The 15,411-nt window shown below is 33.5% G+C and overlaps 2 protein-coding genes across 2 annotated transcripts in view; one reads left to right on the plus strand and one right to left on the minus strand.

Moving 5' to 3' along the window:
- The window catches only part of LOC135845856 (protogenin A-like), a 192,533-nt gene that overhangs the window by 97,899 nt on the left and 79,223 nt on the right, over positions 1-15,411 (plus strand). The gene's annotated exons all lie outside the window — the stretch shown is intronic.
- Positions 11,558-13,733, minus strand: LOC135844539 (uncharacterized). The gene is made up of 3 exons (XM_065362760.1): positions 13,556-13,733; positions 13,275-13,466; positions 11,558-12,921 (listed from the first exon to the last, which is right to left on the minus strand). The coding sequence occupies exons 1-3, from the start codon at positions 13,643-13,645 to the stop codon at positions 12,478-12,480; spliced, it is 726 nt and encodes a 241-aa protein (XP_065218832.1). The 5' UTR covers positions 13,646-13,733; the 3' UTR covers positions 11,558-12,477.

Below are 15,411 nucleotides of genomic sequence, written 5' to 3' on the forward strand. Positions count from 1 at the left end.
TTTTCGCATTTGTTGCTGATGACTCGTAACTTTTCTTTCTCTTTGCCATTGCCATTCGGTGAATGTCTGGAATAGCTCATTTGCAGAGAAATTCGTGTGGGTTGGGCTGACGTGAGGTTGAGTTGATTTTTGAGATTTTATTTGATTGATTGGTTGAAATGCTCGCATGAATCTAAGTGGATTTTTTAAAATTTTCTTTTTGAAAAATGTCATATTTTTTTATAGAGTGTTGACCTGTTGACTGTATCGAATATTGTCTGATTTTTTTCCATTTTCAACTCCTTTGAACATTTTTGTTGAAAATTCGTGTTTTTGGTTGAACTTTCATGAGGGGGTTCTTAGCTTTTTTTTCAATTTCCATAACTTTGGAATCATTTTTTTGTCATTTTCTGCAATTTTTTTCATGTTTTAGGCAGTTTTGTAAGATTTTTCTCAAGTTTCTCAGTACTTATTACAATTTCAACAAGATTTTTATTCAATTCTGCTGATTTTTCACCAGCTTATAAAGGTTTTCAATTTTTTTCAAGTTTCATTCAATTTTCATTACTTTGGAACAATTTTTCGTCATCTTCTGCAATTTTTTTCATGTTTTAGGCGTTTTTGTAAGATTTTTCTCAAGTTTCTCAGTACCTATTACAATTTCAACAAGATTTTTATTCAATTTTTCTGATTTTTCACCATTTTATGAAGATTTTCAATAACTGATGCTTCAGTTTGAGTATTTTCGTGATGTTTTATGTAATTTTGGATTTGCCAGGTTTTTAACAAATTTCGAGACGTTTTATCCTCTTGAAATTCATGATGTTTGACAAAATTTTCGTATGACTCGAAAGTTTTCTAAAATTTCTGGTTATTGTCAGATTTTGCTCAAATTTCACGATATTTTCATCAACTTTTGGTGGTTTCAACTTGTTTCCAACGAATTTTGAAGCAATTTACTCAAAATTTTTCTCAATTTTGCTCGTGCAATTCCGTAATATTGCTTTCTCATTGGTTTTAAAATTTTAGCTGAATTTCATACAGAATATTTTTTTTTCACGAGTTCATATCTTGCATTTTCATCATGTACTTATTCAATTTTTCCAAATTTTAGGATTTCAATTTTACTTTATTTGATATACTTATTGATTTGGGGCTGATTGTAAGCGATTTGGTGAGAAATGGGAAGGATGAGTGGATGGAGGGAGGGGGGGGGGGGTTAAAATAAATATCTTTATACATTTTCTGAAAAACTTCTTCGTTTTGAAAGTTGAAAATTTTCTAGCTCGTACTCTATCCCTTTAACAAAAATAAAAGTTACGATTTTTGCATACTGAAAAGGCAGTACGAAAGGGGGGGGGGGTGAGGCAGCTGCATTCAGCCACTCGATATCAGTATGCCACTGTTCAAAGTTCATTTTTTCTTCCCAAAGACTAAAAAAAGAACTGGGATCAAATAATTATTGTACGCATATAGGTAAAAAGCTTGGAAAAAATTTTGAAATATCTTTAGTTAAAATCTTGGAGGACTGAAGTATTTTGATTTTTTTTGGCAAAAAATAAAAATACGAATATCGAGAAATGATGAGGAATTCTAAAAAAATGCTGTGGTGTATTTTTTGGTACATATTTTGAAAACATTAAATTTGTTCAGTAGATATTTTTATAAGAATTTTTCAATTTTCATTACCATCTAGTTTTTTTTTACATTTTATACCTACTTCAACAATTTGAGAAATGGATATTTTATTATAAATTTCATCAAACTTGGTACCAAGATAAGACGTATTAGGTACCATTGCTGAAACATAGATTTCTGAGCATGATAATAATTGCTAATTTTTATGCTGAAAAAGATCGGTCATTTTGATGGGATTTTAAACTGTAGGAGTAAAAAACTACAGAATGAATTTAGTTTCGTGCTGTTTTTCCTGGAAGCAGCGTGGGCGATTAAATAATTTTAAACGGTTCGGCGTGGAAAACTCGTCGAGATGATAATTTTAGGCAGTTTTTAACCTCGTTCTTTTTTTTTCTCCTCAAGGTGAAGTAATCCATCGCAGTAAAAACGAATTAGATGAGCTATCCTATCTCGTAGGTTTAGGTATATAGGAAAAACTTGGAAAAAGAGTATAGAAAAGTAAACGCTGGCTTTTCTATAACACAACTAAACACAATTCGAGGTAATAAATAACGTCATCTGAGTGTAATAAATTTCACTTAAACATTCCAGCTAAACTACGTTACAATCCATCACCACCACTAGAAACCACCCCGGCGAGAAATTTTTTTCCTTCGGTATATCGGTGGTGCGAATTATCCGGGCAATCTACGCGGTACAATGGTGCTGCAAAAAGCTTCAAAAGCTGTGTGAAAAAGTCGAGATGATGGGGAGAAACGAGAAAAAAACTCGACGATAGAGAAGCAGGCACTCTGGTTATCTTCCGGGAATGCGATAACGTCGTCGTAAGCCGAACTACTCGCAGAGGCTGAAGATCTGAATGAACGGAAATTTTGCGTACTCGTTTATTTTCTGATGGCGCCGATGTAGTACGCAACACGGCTCTCTCCGCCACATTAACCGTCAATGTTGCCATTTGCGAAAATACCATATTACTCCAAAAAATATATGACTATGGAAGCAGCCGTGCTGCGCTTGTACACATACTATAGGCTTTTTGTGTTCTCTTCACTGTTTAGCTGTTCAGGTTACATACACTCTAAATACACACACCCACACTAGCACGCACATATCTCGGCATACTGTATACTTAACAACAGAGATGGAGGAGGATGAGGAAAAAACCCACTTGACCTATTATCATTGAAACATAGGCGTCCAAGGAATCGACGAACCGTAAAATTTGTCCTTACATGCGCAATTTTTACTCTCGACAAATTGAATTTTGTCTAATAACTGTACCCTTTTTTTTCGATCGTTTGTCATAAAATTAACAACTCTTCCGAGCTCGTTTATTTTACAAAGTTTTAAATTAAAAAGCCTCCTATAAATATACCGAAAATGTATCGTCTTACTCGAGCAGAAATTTTTTAAAGATGAAATTTTCACTTATATGACGTTAAATTGTTTACCCGATAAAACGCCTCTAACTGCTTTGGGAATATTAGAAAAAAAAAGAAAAAATTATTATCCAATTGAGACCTTTGAGAAAAAAGTTGCAAATCTTCTTCTCTCTATTATGACATCGATTACATTTATTGTTCTGTTGTTCTTCTATATTATTATACGGTTTGGAACTAGGATTATTATATCAGAGCTGGTGAAAATTCCTCGAAGGTAATTGTACCCTGTTGAAACTAACCCTTTCTCGTCCATTTTTTGTTGATTTTTCCATCCGATGGAATTTTTAAAGAAATCGCTAATCTAAAAGGTAAGGTTGGAGGGTGTTTCTAGGTATACCTACGAAAAAATGATTAATTCGAATGTGTAAAGTTTTCATAGGCTGTAATTTTACGAGATTTATTTAAAATCGATATTTTCAATCTTGTATAAAGTTTTAAGCGTAGTTTGCCAAAAAAAATTTTCGACCTTGTTCATTGTCAGTTCAGCCTATTCCTGGTGTTGTTTATTGATCCCCGATGCACCGAAGACCTACATTTGCGGAATGAGGATTTCTCATTTTGACCTTGCTCGTGTTCGTGCTAATGGTTGGAAAATTTCGCGAAGAATTTGTCGGAATTTTTTCGAGTGAATTGCTCCGTAAACTGAATGCTTTTCTTGGTAGGCTTACTAGTCGTAATTTGTACACTGCTGGGATCATAAATAATGATTTTTTTTTTTTTTTGAATTTGGGGAACTTACTTCCTCGTGTCTTGACTTGAGTTCATTTACGCGTGTAAAAGAAGAAGACACTTAAGTAGATTTGCGAAGTTTTCGACAAATAAATCAATTTTTTTTGCATGGTGAAATTTTTTGCGACGTGTTGCTGAATTTTTCTTAAAAATTATCTGGAGTTGAAAATTTTTTCATTTCAATAAAAATTCCAACTTTTTTCCATTGTTCAAAGGAGTGATTAATTACATTGAGTTTGTTTTTTGAGAAGGAAAGTTGGGTTTGAAAAAAGCATCTCGTGTTGATCTGAGCGTGCAAATCATGAAATTGAAAAACACTCGATAGAATGACAGTTTTGAGAATCCCTAAAATGAAAAATTTTGAATTTTTGTGCATTATGTTTTTTGTGAAGGAGAAGGATGTTAAATGAAAATGAAAACTTTTGTTTCAAGAGAGCCACTCTATTTAGGTGGAAATTAAATACCTATTTTTCAATTTTGAGTTTATTTTTTTTTCTCCAGGATGCTAAATTAATCATATTATTCTTTTCGAAGGATAAGGAGATTTCATGTTCTACAAATTTCATCTCTATTCGCTCACCCCATCCTTTTTTTTCAAATTATAGCAGAGTAATTTGAATACGAATGTCTCCTCTTCCCCTTCCTCTTCTAAGGAAGCTTCCTTATGAAAGTTTCGTTGACTCCCATTTTTTCTTAAAAATCGGGTTTTAGGAAAAATTGAGAGTCTTATGAATTAAACTAGAGGAGAAAAAAATTGTAGAGTATAAAATTTTCCACCGAAATAGGATAATTAATTAGGTAGCTTATATTTTACTTTCAATTTTTTTTTAATTTTTTGTTGCTGCTTCAACGTTTTGTTTAAAATTCAAAGATGCTTCAAACTGTCTTGTCAGGTGATTAATCAATGTTATGTCCATTGAAATAAGGGTCATTCCACCTCAATTCGACTAACGTTTTTGAGTCATGTCCTTCGATTTCGCTCAAATTGTTTTTTACAATGTCTACCCACTCAATAAGTAAGAAACTAGCAATCAGTTTGGTCCCAACCCCCTCGGGAGGCGGGTTGGGGTTTCAATTATTTTCACATTGTCTCGAGGTACTCAACTTTAGCAGCGCATACCTCCAAAGCTGTGATACATTGATCATACCTGATTTCACGGTTTGAAAGAGCATTGTATTTTAAACTTTTCAAGTGTTTTGAAATTTTCAAAAGTTGAAAATTCAACTTACAAATTAAAAGTTCAAATTTCAAAATGGCGCTTTAAGTGGGAGCTACCATTTAAAATTCTGAAGAAATTTCCATAGATGTACATTTTGATGCTTTTTCGAAGTATTCAATTTTCGAGATAGAATCTTTCAATGGAAGGGGGCACCCCCTCCCTCCAAATTTGGGCTTAACTTTCAAAAAAAAAATCTGGGGCATGTGATATATCGAATTGTATGTTTTTAGTGACGCCGAACACGAATATGACGTCAGATATTTGATTGGACCCTATCTACGGCCCCCATCACCTCCCCAAGTATGGTAAAAATCAAAAAAATGGTTTCATTCATGTGACACATGAAATATGTAGTATGTTTTCGATGTCGCTGAACACGAATATAGCCTCAGTTTTTCCAATTTACCGCACCCATGGCCCCCAGAACCTCCCCAGCCCCTCTTTGGGAAGGAGCGAAATCGAAGGACATGACTCTAAAACGTTGGTCGAATTAAGGTGGACCCATAATGAAATTTTTTCGCAAAAATTTAAAAAAATTTAAAAGAACATTTCAATTGTTGATTTTTAGAGTCAGATCTGCCTCGTTAGTAAAGATTTCATTTTAATTTTCAGGTTAATTTGGATTTAATACGAAAAGTTGTCGTATTATAATTTTGTTACTTTTTCGTACCATCACTTATCTCAATTATTTTCGAAATTGATTTGAAAAAAAAATTTACACCTATTTTGAGTACAGTCAACTCTTTCAATTTTCATGATATGCAACACATTCAACTGAAGTTGTTTTTAAAGGAACTCGGTTATATTCAAATTTTCAGTTTGCCTCCTCACCCTCTGCACACCTCATTTTTTCAAAATTTACACTACAATGGTAATTGGAGAAGGTAGGGTTAGCTCGTGCATTAATTTTAATTTCTCACCAATCGTCCTTTCATTTGACCATTATAAAGAATCGATTATTTCTGAATTTCAAGTTAAATATTGAAAACAATCGTATTAGAATACCAACTGCGTACGAAATTTTGTAAAAGAACCATACTTTCGTAACAAGAAACGCTTCGAGAGTAATTAAACCCCACGAAATTGGCAACTTTTGTAAAAATATCCGTCGAAAAGTTTGTTTTTTTCACCTGTGATAATAGTACCAATTAGTAATATAAATACCTGTACTTATCTACCTAAATATACCTACAGTGAAAAAATGTGGTCCTCGATGGAGAAAAAAAAATGGTACCTGCTTCGGAGCTGTATTCATACATATGTGTATGTATACGTAACACATCGAATACGGTATCTTGTTTTTAAAAAAAAGATAAACCTGACGATGTTTTAAACGGTAACCAATTAATGGCCCGCTTAGAAAATATCATTGTGGTAAGTAAGTGTACCGGTGGTAATTACGTCGCTGAGCTGCGGACTCCGAGGATGAGAGAGTTACGTGCTGCCATAAAAACGAACGATAATCGTGCGCGAAATTTTTCTTATAACCCGCATTGTTGAAAATTTCCTCTCGTTCGAGAGGTCCGAGAACGAGAATAGAAGTGTGATAATAAAATGGTCGTAGGTTATCTATACATCGAGCGCAAGTTACACTATTATTCTATGGTAAATTTGTGTGTCAGATTCTCGATGTACGCGATTATTTATCGTCATTTTTTTTTTACCCGTGTTTGGTTGGATGTTTCGTTTCGGGTTCTGACGAACGAATTAAAAAAAATACAGTTGTGCACGTGAGATTTGTCAACGTGTGTTAAGCAGCCGGCATCGGGCATGGGTAGCCGGCTGAAAAGATGAGTATTTTATACGAATGTACCGTTGTTGTAAAAGAGAAGAAAAGTTCGCATTTTGATTGAGGTTTTTTCATTGACTCGTCGTTGAGTTATGTAGATCGCGAATCATGAAGACGACGTAGTGTACATGTGCAAAAAAAAAGCATGGAAAAATTCACTCCGCATTGAACGAGGCGATTCGAGTCGCGTCGCGGTGCTGCCTATTCAGCCTAAGACGTAGTAAAACGAAGATGGTTGCCGTAGTCAAAAGGTAGGAGGCATTGTGCACGCTGGCGATCGATAAATTACGTGAAACTTCCGTAACACAGCATTTTTGGGGACACGGTTTTACTTTTTTTTTACTCCCATTTTAAAGCCGGCTCAATGATTGCGGCGCGTTTGACGCGATGTTAGGTCATTGGACTTGTACGGTTGTGCGCGTTTTTTTCTCTCTGCTTTTTCAGGCTTTTCATCAGGGAGTGGGAAATTGGAGAAAAGGGTGTATATTGGACGTGAAGGAAGAAATGTGTTGGTGTGAAATACGAATATCAAATCGAGAGAAAAAGGATTAAAGGTGTGCTATTTAGCTATTTTTTTTTAGCCATACGTACCCCCTCTCTTTCATAAGATTCATCAACTGTTCATGTAGAGGAATAATGCATATGCCGAAAAAAATGTAATTTTTTTTATAAAAGAAAGTGGAATTTTCGTTTTACCTTTTATTTTGAAAATCTGAGTTTTTTGCCTTGGAGAGGAGAGTGGGGGGTCGGGTTTTCAACCAGTGAGCTCTTTGAAAGAATGCTATTTTCACGACCTGTGAAATTTTAAATACCCAATTTTTGGCCTTTGAAAAAAAATTGATGCAATTTTATCGGCTGTCTTCTTATGGAAACAGTTTCGAGATAGGTTGCCGAAAATTTAGGGACATGAAAATTGGCCACAGATGCACTTTTTACGTGTAAACTGGGCTCATAAGCAAAAATCATCCCTGGATGGAGCAATGGGGCGTGTAAATTTTTTCAAACCCGTCGATAAATCAATGAAAAAAATTTGAAAAGTTTTTTTGTAAGCTGAACATTTCAATGGATATTGGGTCACAGCTGTCTTGACAGTCCTGCTGATTCTGGTTTTGTTTGCAAAAATTACCAAAATGTTCATTTATTTGTTCCTTCTTAAAATTAAAATATTTCGACCAAAATGAAAAATTGTTATCTGAAAAAAATCTGGCCCTAATCTTACCACACTTCAAAAATTGAAATAAGTATGTACCTACAAATCTGTTTGAAACCCCTGTTTTTTTAAACTAATTTTCATTTTGATCTGTTCATTTGAAGCTTTTTTAATCATTAAAATTTTATGTCTTTATTCTCACATTCTTTTTGAAAATTTTTCTCGAGTAGGAGGTACAAAATCAGGGTGTCAAACGGTCATGAAAGTCATGAAAGTCATGAATTTTGGTAGGTGGTGGTCATGAAAGTCAGGAAAAGTCATAAAAAGTCATGGATTTTGCTCGAAACACACTTGAACATTTTTTTAAATCCCATGAAATGAAAAAAAAATCAAAAAATTAATAATTTGTTCAAAAAATCAGAAAAATTAGAAAAATAAAAAAACTGAAATACCTGATTTTTGATCCTGTAGAAAATGGCAACCCTGTTCAATTTCCTCGAATTTTCGAGTCATTTAATTTTTTTTGGGAGGGTATTTTCATTCTGTAAAAATGTGAAAAATAGGTCGTGAAAAAGTCATGATTTTCTGTCTGAAAGTTTTGTTAGGCATCTAGAAAATTGAAAAAAAAATAACTGAAAAATTTGACCCTCTCCTCCTTTTTGTCCAAAAATTGAAATATCTGAAAAAATTGTCTCAATTTTCAATTTTCTAAAACTTGAAAATTTTCTGTCAATTTTTTCTTTTTGGAATTTCCATTTTTTTTCATTTTTTCTTTATGGCAATTGATGCAGAATTATTGCATACAAACTATCAACAAAAATTGTAACTCCTCACTCCTCCCTTTCAAAAAATTTTAAATTATTCGGAAAATTACCTGTTTTTTTTTTCAAATTTCCCTTTCTTTCCAAAATTTGAATTTTTTCCTATCCTAGATGATGATATTTTGAAAAAAATTGATTATGTAGAAATTTTGAAATGAGAAAAAAATTTTAATATTTTCCTGAGTAATGAAAAAAGTCTGAAGAAACGTAGCTTGTTTCTTCCCCCACCCCTTTTTTGAATTTAATATTCTGGAAAATGTCCAGCTTTTGTCCTTTGTTTCTACGTGTTCTTCTTGTTAGACAGTTTGACACCATTGGATCATATTAGGAAAGAAGTAACCTAATGAATTTCTATTGTATTGATAGTTATCTATATTACCATTTTTGGCTGAAAATTCAGGTAATAATTTTTGATTCAAACAAAACTATATCCAAAAATACACAAAATACCCAATCAGCCAGAATTTCAGGTCTTTGAATTCATTTTTTTAAATTTCAAGGAATTTTCAGAAACCAAATTCGGACCGCAAGATGAAAATATCTAAAAGTAATTTCAAGCAATTAAACTAGAAGGCAGAAATTTTGATACGTGAACAGTTGTACAAATTACGAACCACCCTGTATAATTTTCAAAGTAAATTCATTGCAGATATCTCCTTTCGTTAAATAAATATGCGTATATAGGAAAAATATACCTATTCAGAATACACAAATCGGCTTTCCCTTCTCTACTGGCTAAAGAAATAATTTTCAAAGAAAAATTTTCGTTTGATTGAATCATTACATTTATGTGTGTTTTTCCTTTCGGCGTATCGTACTTATATTCGAAAAATTACTTTCACTCGCGAAACGAAATTTTTTTCCTAAGGCGTATTTTGACTTTCGTCCTTCAACGTGGAAAAAAAATTGTTCACGATAACGAAATTACAAAAAAGTAAACACCCAAAACAAACCTTTTGAAATTTAAAGTAAACATCAAGCGAAACGGAAAGGTAAGCCTATATTTTACAAATTCAGTCCATCGTGAAAATAATATTTTCGTCAAGCCTTTCAAAAAGAAAAACAGTCTATAAATCAAAAAATACAACATCAAAGAGAGCTTTGATCGGTTTACCTCTTCATAAATCTCCCACACGGCGTTAAGTTCACAAGCTCGAGCATATTTGAAAAAAAAAATAATCGAGCCTTCGAAAAGCCATTTTTGTACGTATACGTACTCGTAAGCTTCTGATACAGTCTGAAAAATATTCGAAAATTTTAATTTCCTTTCAACACGCCTCTCTTTTGCTATAGGTATACAAGATACGAGAAACAAGCAATTTTTTACTCAGTGTTCCCATTTTAATTTCCATTTCGGAGTTGTTTTTTTCTAGTATTTTTTTTTCTTTTAATATCGAGATAAGCGCATTATTACCCTACACCGGTGTCTTTTCGCTTGTTGAAAATTTTTAATGAAAATTCGTGACTTTTCTGTTATTTTCGCTTTTATTACAGTATCGTTGGTGTTCTTTTCCTCTTTCGCGAAGTAGGAAAAACGCTTTAGGTTTATTTGTGAAATAACCGAAGGAGCGAAAGAGCAGGGTAACTTTAAACCTTTCCTTATACAAGCTAAAAAATAAAACGTGAAAAATACAAACAAGCTTAGGATTAATCTGAAAATATGATTTTATTTTCAAAATAACCCGAAGCGATATTTTTAATTCGACGATAAATTTTTTTCTAAAATATACCTACAGGGTGTCTATTGAGTCGATGTGATGCTGTTTGATTTTGAAAGTTATTTTAAAACTGCTTGGGAATCAATAATCGATCAAAAACTGAATTCTGAATCATAGAATTTTCACAAAAGATTTCCTGGAAATCCATTTCAACAAAGTAAAAACGAAAGTATTTCGATGTTTGAAAACGTTTTCAACCTAATCACTTCTAATTTTCATTCCCACGATTAATTTTTCGTTATGTACTTGCCAACATTGTTTACGAATGATTGGTCATCGGTTTCGGTTTTCAAGGTCGAGTAATATTTTTTTTTTGGCTCATTAATTGAATTCTGGCGATCTTCCGTGCGAATGAAAGATAAAATTTAGGTATTTTTCACTGCTTTAATAACACACCTGGAATTGTTTTTTACTCTCCAACTTAGTCAATGTTTCAAAAATGAAAAATTTCAGTCACATCTTGACACTTATGCTGACTCTTGACACTGTCAACTTATTGCAGATTCGCAGCAGCCAAGTTTCCAAATAACTTTTAAACTATATAGCAATAAAATCAACGTGTATCTTTATTATCCTTCAATAAAACTAAGAATTATTTTATGATGGAATCGTGATCAGATCGCCATTGCCATTCGAAGAACTGACAATTACACGAATTCTCATTCACCCATAACTACGCCCATCTGGATGAATCGTTTAATTAATAAAAAGGGAGAAAAAAAATCACTTAAAAAAAAAGAAGAAAAATTCCATCGAATTACATCTCTCATACGAGAGGACAATTACGAAGCAGCACCTTGTTTAAGTTCTCAACAATCACGCAGCGAATTTTTATCGTAACTCATCCACGATCAAATTCAGGTTCAACGAACACATTTTAAATAAATAAAAACACAATATATATAAAAACGACGAGTACCTATACACAGAGTAAGACGTATGTATAAGTACGGCAAAGCGAAAGAGTATAAACAATTTTACATCAGCGTATAAAATTAGCCGGGTCCGGGTCCAATTCGGTCTCAATAAAACAATACACGTGTTTCGCTTTCAGTTCGTATACAATTTCAGTTCGCGTGACAAAATTTCTGCATTTTTTTCCTACCCCTTTTCCTTCGTCTCTACACCCTTGAACCTTGATCGTACCACGTTTCAGGTGCTAGCACCCGTATATCCGCGTACACACAGCGCAGGTATTTCACGTTTTAATAACAAATTAAAAAATTGATTTTACCGATTCGATTACACGATAAGATTTTTCCTCAAATTAAATACCGGGGTTTTTTCCTGCTCTGCTTTCCCCTAATGCCTTTAAGGTATTAAAAAAATATAAAAAGCGTGAAATTTCCATTCGGTTTCGTAGATAAAAGGGTCAAGTGGAAGTTTGGACTGGTATGAAACTTTTATTCTAATATATTTTTTTGTGATCATTTTTGTTTGTTTTCAAAAAGCTCGGAGGCTCTGAAGCGATTTGGACAAATTTTTCGGTCGTTATAAAAATTGATATATTTTAATTTTTTCAATTTTTTTAGTTCGATGCAAGACTTTTAGAAATGTCTGTAAAAAACCAAGTTTCCACAATTTTTCCTACCTAAAGTGATCAATTTTGATTCGAAAATTTCGTCTGTGCTATACTATCACCTAAATCGCTGAATCAGATTCTTCAATTTTTCAGGTTTTCAAATTTTTACCGAAAAAATGGAATTACGTCATTTTAGGAACCCCTGAGCCCCTCCCTTTTGGATGACAGTAGATATATATTATTCCTTCTGGCGCACTTGACTTTTTCTGCCAACTCAGACCGCCACTTTTTCAGCATTTCTAAAAAGGGGAGGGGGGTGTCCCAGGTTAACATCAAATTTTCAGCTGCTGAAGTTGATATTTCGATTTTTCAGAGCAATTTTCTGATTTTTCAGAGCAATTTTTCGATTTTAACGTAGCAATTTTGAAAAACTGAGCAAAAATTTTAAGATATTGTTGTGGTGCTGGATTTAAGGCATTTCTAACGGTTTTAGGACAATTTGGATGCAAATTACAGCGGGTACATCTCTGTCCACTTCGACGCATTTTAGAATATCTTCGATTCCTTTGGTGTCATTGTACTCGGGCAAATTTGACGAGAACATCGAAATTTTATGCGCGGCTTTATCCGAGAACTGCGAGTACAGCCATCGTGCGAATCTCGTAAATACATTCAAACTAATAATACCATGCTCTACCAATCGGTTACGAATCTGCATAACGAACACATCTTCTGTGAATCGGGAGTTAGTTGAGGAGAGCATTTCATGCAGTGCATCGCAGTAGCTTTCATCTGGTTTTCCGTACATGGTTTCATTTGTTTTCACGTTAATCTGCAGTGGATAATTTTTGTCTACGAGATTTACTAGTTTCGATCGTACAGCTATGATACGTAACGGTCGCGCACAATACTCCTAAAAAATTCAAGAACTATAAGATAAAATACCAATAAGAAGGCTTCTATCTTCCCTAATTTTTCCCAACCCTTTCAGACTGCATAGTCTAACCAAATAAGAAGAGAGAGAGAGAAAAAAAAACTGGAAAAGTCCGAAAGAAAAATAGGCTGATAGCCATCACATGAACACCTAATGCTTTCTGAAATTAACCCAACTGATCAGAAAAGGACGTCGTAAAGCTCTTTTGAGCGAAAATATCTTAAGAAATTTCAACTCATCGTCACGAATTTCGAATAACTGGTCTCCTGAAATTATTTTACATGACTCTTTGCTCCGTTATTACTCGTTATTCAAAAACCATTTGACTATACCTTTTCAACCTTGGTTGCTTCTAATTCTCCTTTATACTTCAAGACATCGGCACGTTCACGTTCAGTTATTTCACGTTCACGTTTAATGTTTTCATGAGCCTCACGTCGCTCAAGAACGAAACTTTTAGCCAGTTTCTTTACACCTGGGTCCGTACTGTTAATTCCTTCTGATTCAAGCAACTTTTTGGCCTCCTGACAGTCGAGAAAAATAACATCAAATCAAAGTACATACATAGAGTTCTAGTGATGCAGGAATTTGATGAGCAGTTATATGTACTTACAGCACTTAAATCAATAGCCACACAAATACAGTATTTCGAAACGAATATAAGAACAACCCATTTAAACACTAATCCTGTGAAGTGAGCCATTGTCCTTGGAAAATGCGTTCACAAAATTAACTAACTGCCCTGTACGTCTGGTCATCGACTGCCTATAGTCTATACAGTTAGATAGTTCAGAGAAAATCTCACATTTTACAGCTTACACAGTATCTACGAGTATCTTGATAATTTGCAGTAATCAGATAAACATTTTCTTTCGACTTTAATTACCGTTGATGTGTTTTTTGATTATTAGTAATCCTTTAGGAAATGGTAATCCAATTCTTTATCAACATTTAGTTTAATTTTTTGGCCATCCTGAAGTTTATATTTTAATTTTACCTGGATTTGGAGCAATATCTCAAATTATAAATCAAGAAAAAGGAAAAATAGAAATTTTTAGTAAAATTAACATAATTTTTGCTTTTTTAATTGAGGGTGTAAAATAGGTATCACAGGGGAAATTGATTTTTTCTCTTTCCAATTTTTCATACACGTCTTTTTTGTGATTTAGTCAATTGAGCAGGGTACCCAGCTGTTACACCACCTAAAGGAATTTGTTTCTCCAACATGGGAACCTAGAAAACCTCCAAAGGGTTAATTTAATTTGTTGTATGAGTTTGATTGTATGTAGAAGGGTTAGCAGGGGTTCACATTTCAGGCACTCCGGTCACCTAATTTTTCTCATAATCAGTGCCACAATCTTTCTTCTCTCAGAACAAACTTTCAACAAACAAGCTGGTCGCTATTTAAAAACATCGAACATTAGCTGTCTCTTCTAATTTTTCTTGAGAGAGAATGGTCATTTGGGTATAGTAAGGCTTCTTTCAGTTAAGGAACTAGAACTCAGTTATGGAAATACGCTATTTTTTATTATAGATTTTGTATTTCCATACCTGGTGTACCTGTAGTTCCCTGCTTCAGTCTCTCAATGAGTACGAATTGGGGATTAACCGAAGATCACAGAGGGGCAGATCTCCTGAAAAGTTGATTTCTCTTGTTTTTAATAATTTTTTTTATTTGCTCTCGTTGAACGCAAAAATGGTACTTTTTGAGGAAAAAAATGTTTTTCTAATAGATATTAAATTACCTAGGTGATAAGGTTTATTTTTTTGAAAAAAATTGAGTGAAATTTGCGAGATGTCTGACAAAAAGAGGCATTTTTCGTGAATCCTTCGTAAAAAAAAAATTGGAAGTGAAAATCAAAATGAATAAAAAATTTTCAGCACCAAAATATCCGTTTGTCTAATCCTACTTCATTTTCACGAGATTACCTGTATTAATTTCGAAACTTGGAACTTTTTCTGAGATGACGAAGAAGTTGAATTTCGACTTGAAAAACTCCATCCCTATTACGACTTCCCCCCTTCCCTTTATTTTACATACAACCGTTTTTTGCTGACCTTCAGTAATTTGCCCTCTCCCTCAAAATAAATTTTTTCAGTTTTTATAATTTGATCCCTTATTTTTTTGTTTTTTTTTTTCATTGAGAGATACCTACAATCAAGCCAATTCATCTTGACAATTTTTCTGATCAAATAATATTGCCATTATTAATTTTTTTTTTCGTCGTAAAGATCGGATTTTCCATTGAATGCAAAGAATGGCTCCATTTAGTTTCTCCTTTGAATATGAAAGTTGAAATTTTCTATTCCTATAGGTATGATTTACGTACAGACTTTTTGATTCACTAGGAAGTGGAAAATACGGACATATTTTTGTTGATTTTTCCAACTTTGACAGCATCAACCTGGTTTTTGTTGATAAGGCACATGCTAGAAGCCAAGCTATTGATTGGTCTATGTATCCTTATG

Source organism: Planococcus citri, chromosome 4, assembly GCF_950023065.1.
Source record: "Planococcus citri chromosome 4, ihPlaCitr1.1, whole genome shotgun sequence".
Taxonomy (NCBI): Eukaryota; Metazoa; Arthropoda; class Insecta; order Hemiptera; family Pseudococcidae; genus Planococcus; species Planococcus citri.

Bases quoted from the DNA above. Each gene is read 5' to 3' on its own strand.
- LOC135844539 (XM_065362760.1), bottom strand. From the start codon at position 13,645: ATGGCTCACTTCACAGGATTAGTGTTTAAATGGGTTGTTCTTATATTC. The intron at 13,467-13,555 runs GTAAGTACATAT...CTCGACTGTCAG, and splicing joins TGGCTATTGATTTAAGTGCT to GAGGCCAAAAAGTTGCTTGA. The intron at 12,922-13,274 runs GTATAGTCAAAT...TGAATTTTTTAG, and splicing joins AAGCAACCAAGGTTGAAAAG to GAGTATTGTGCGCGACCGTT.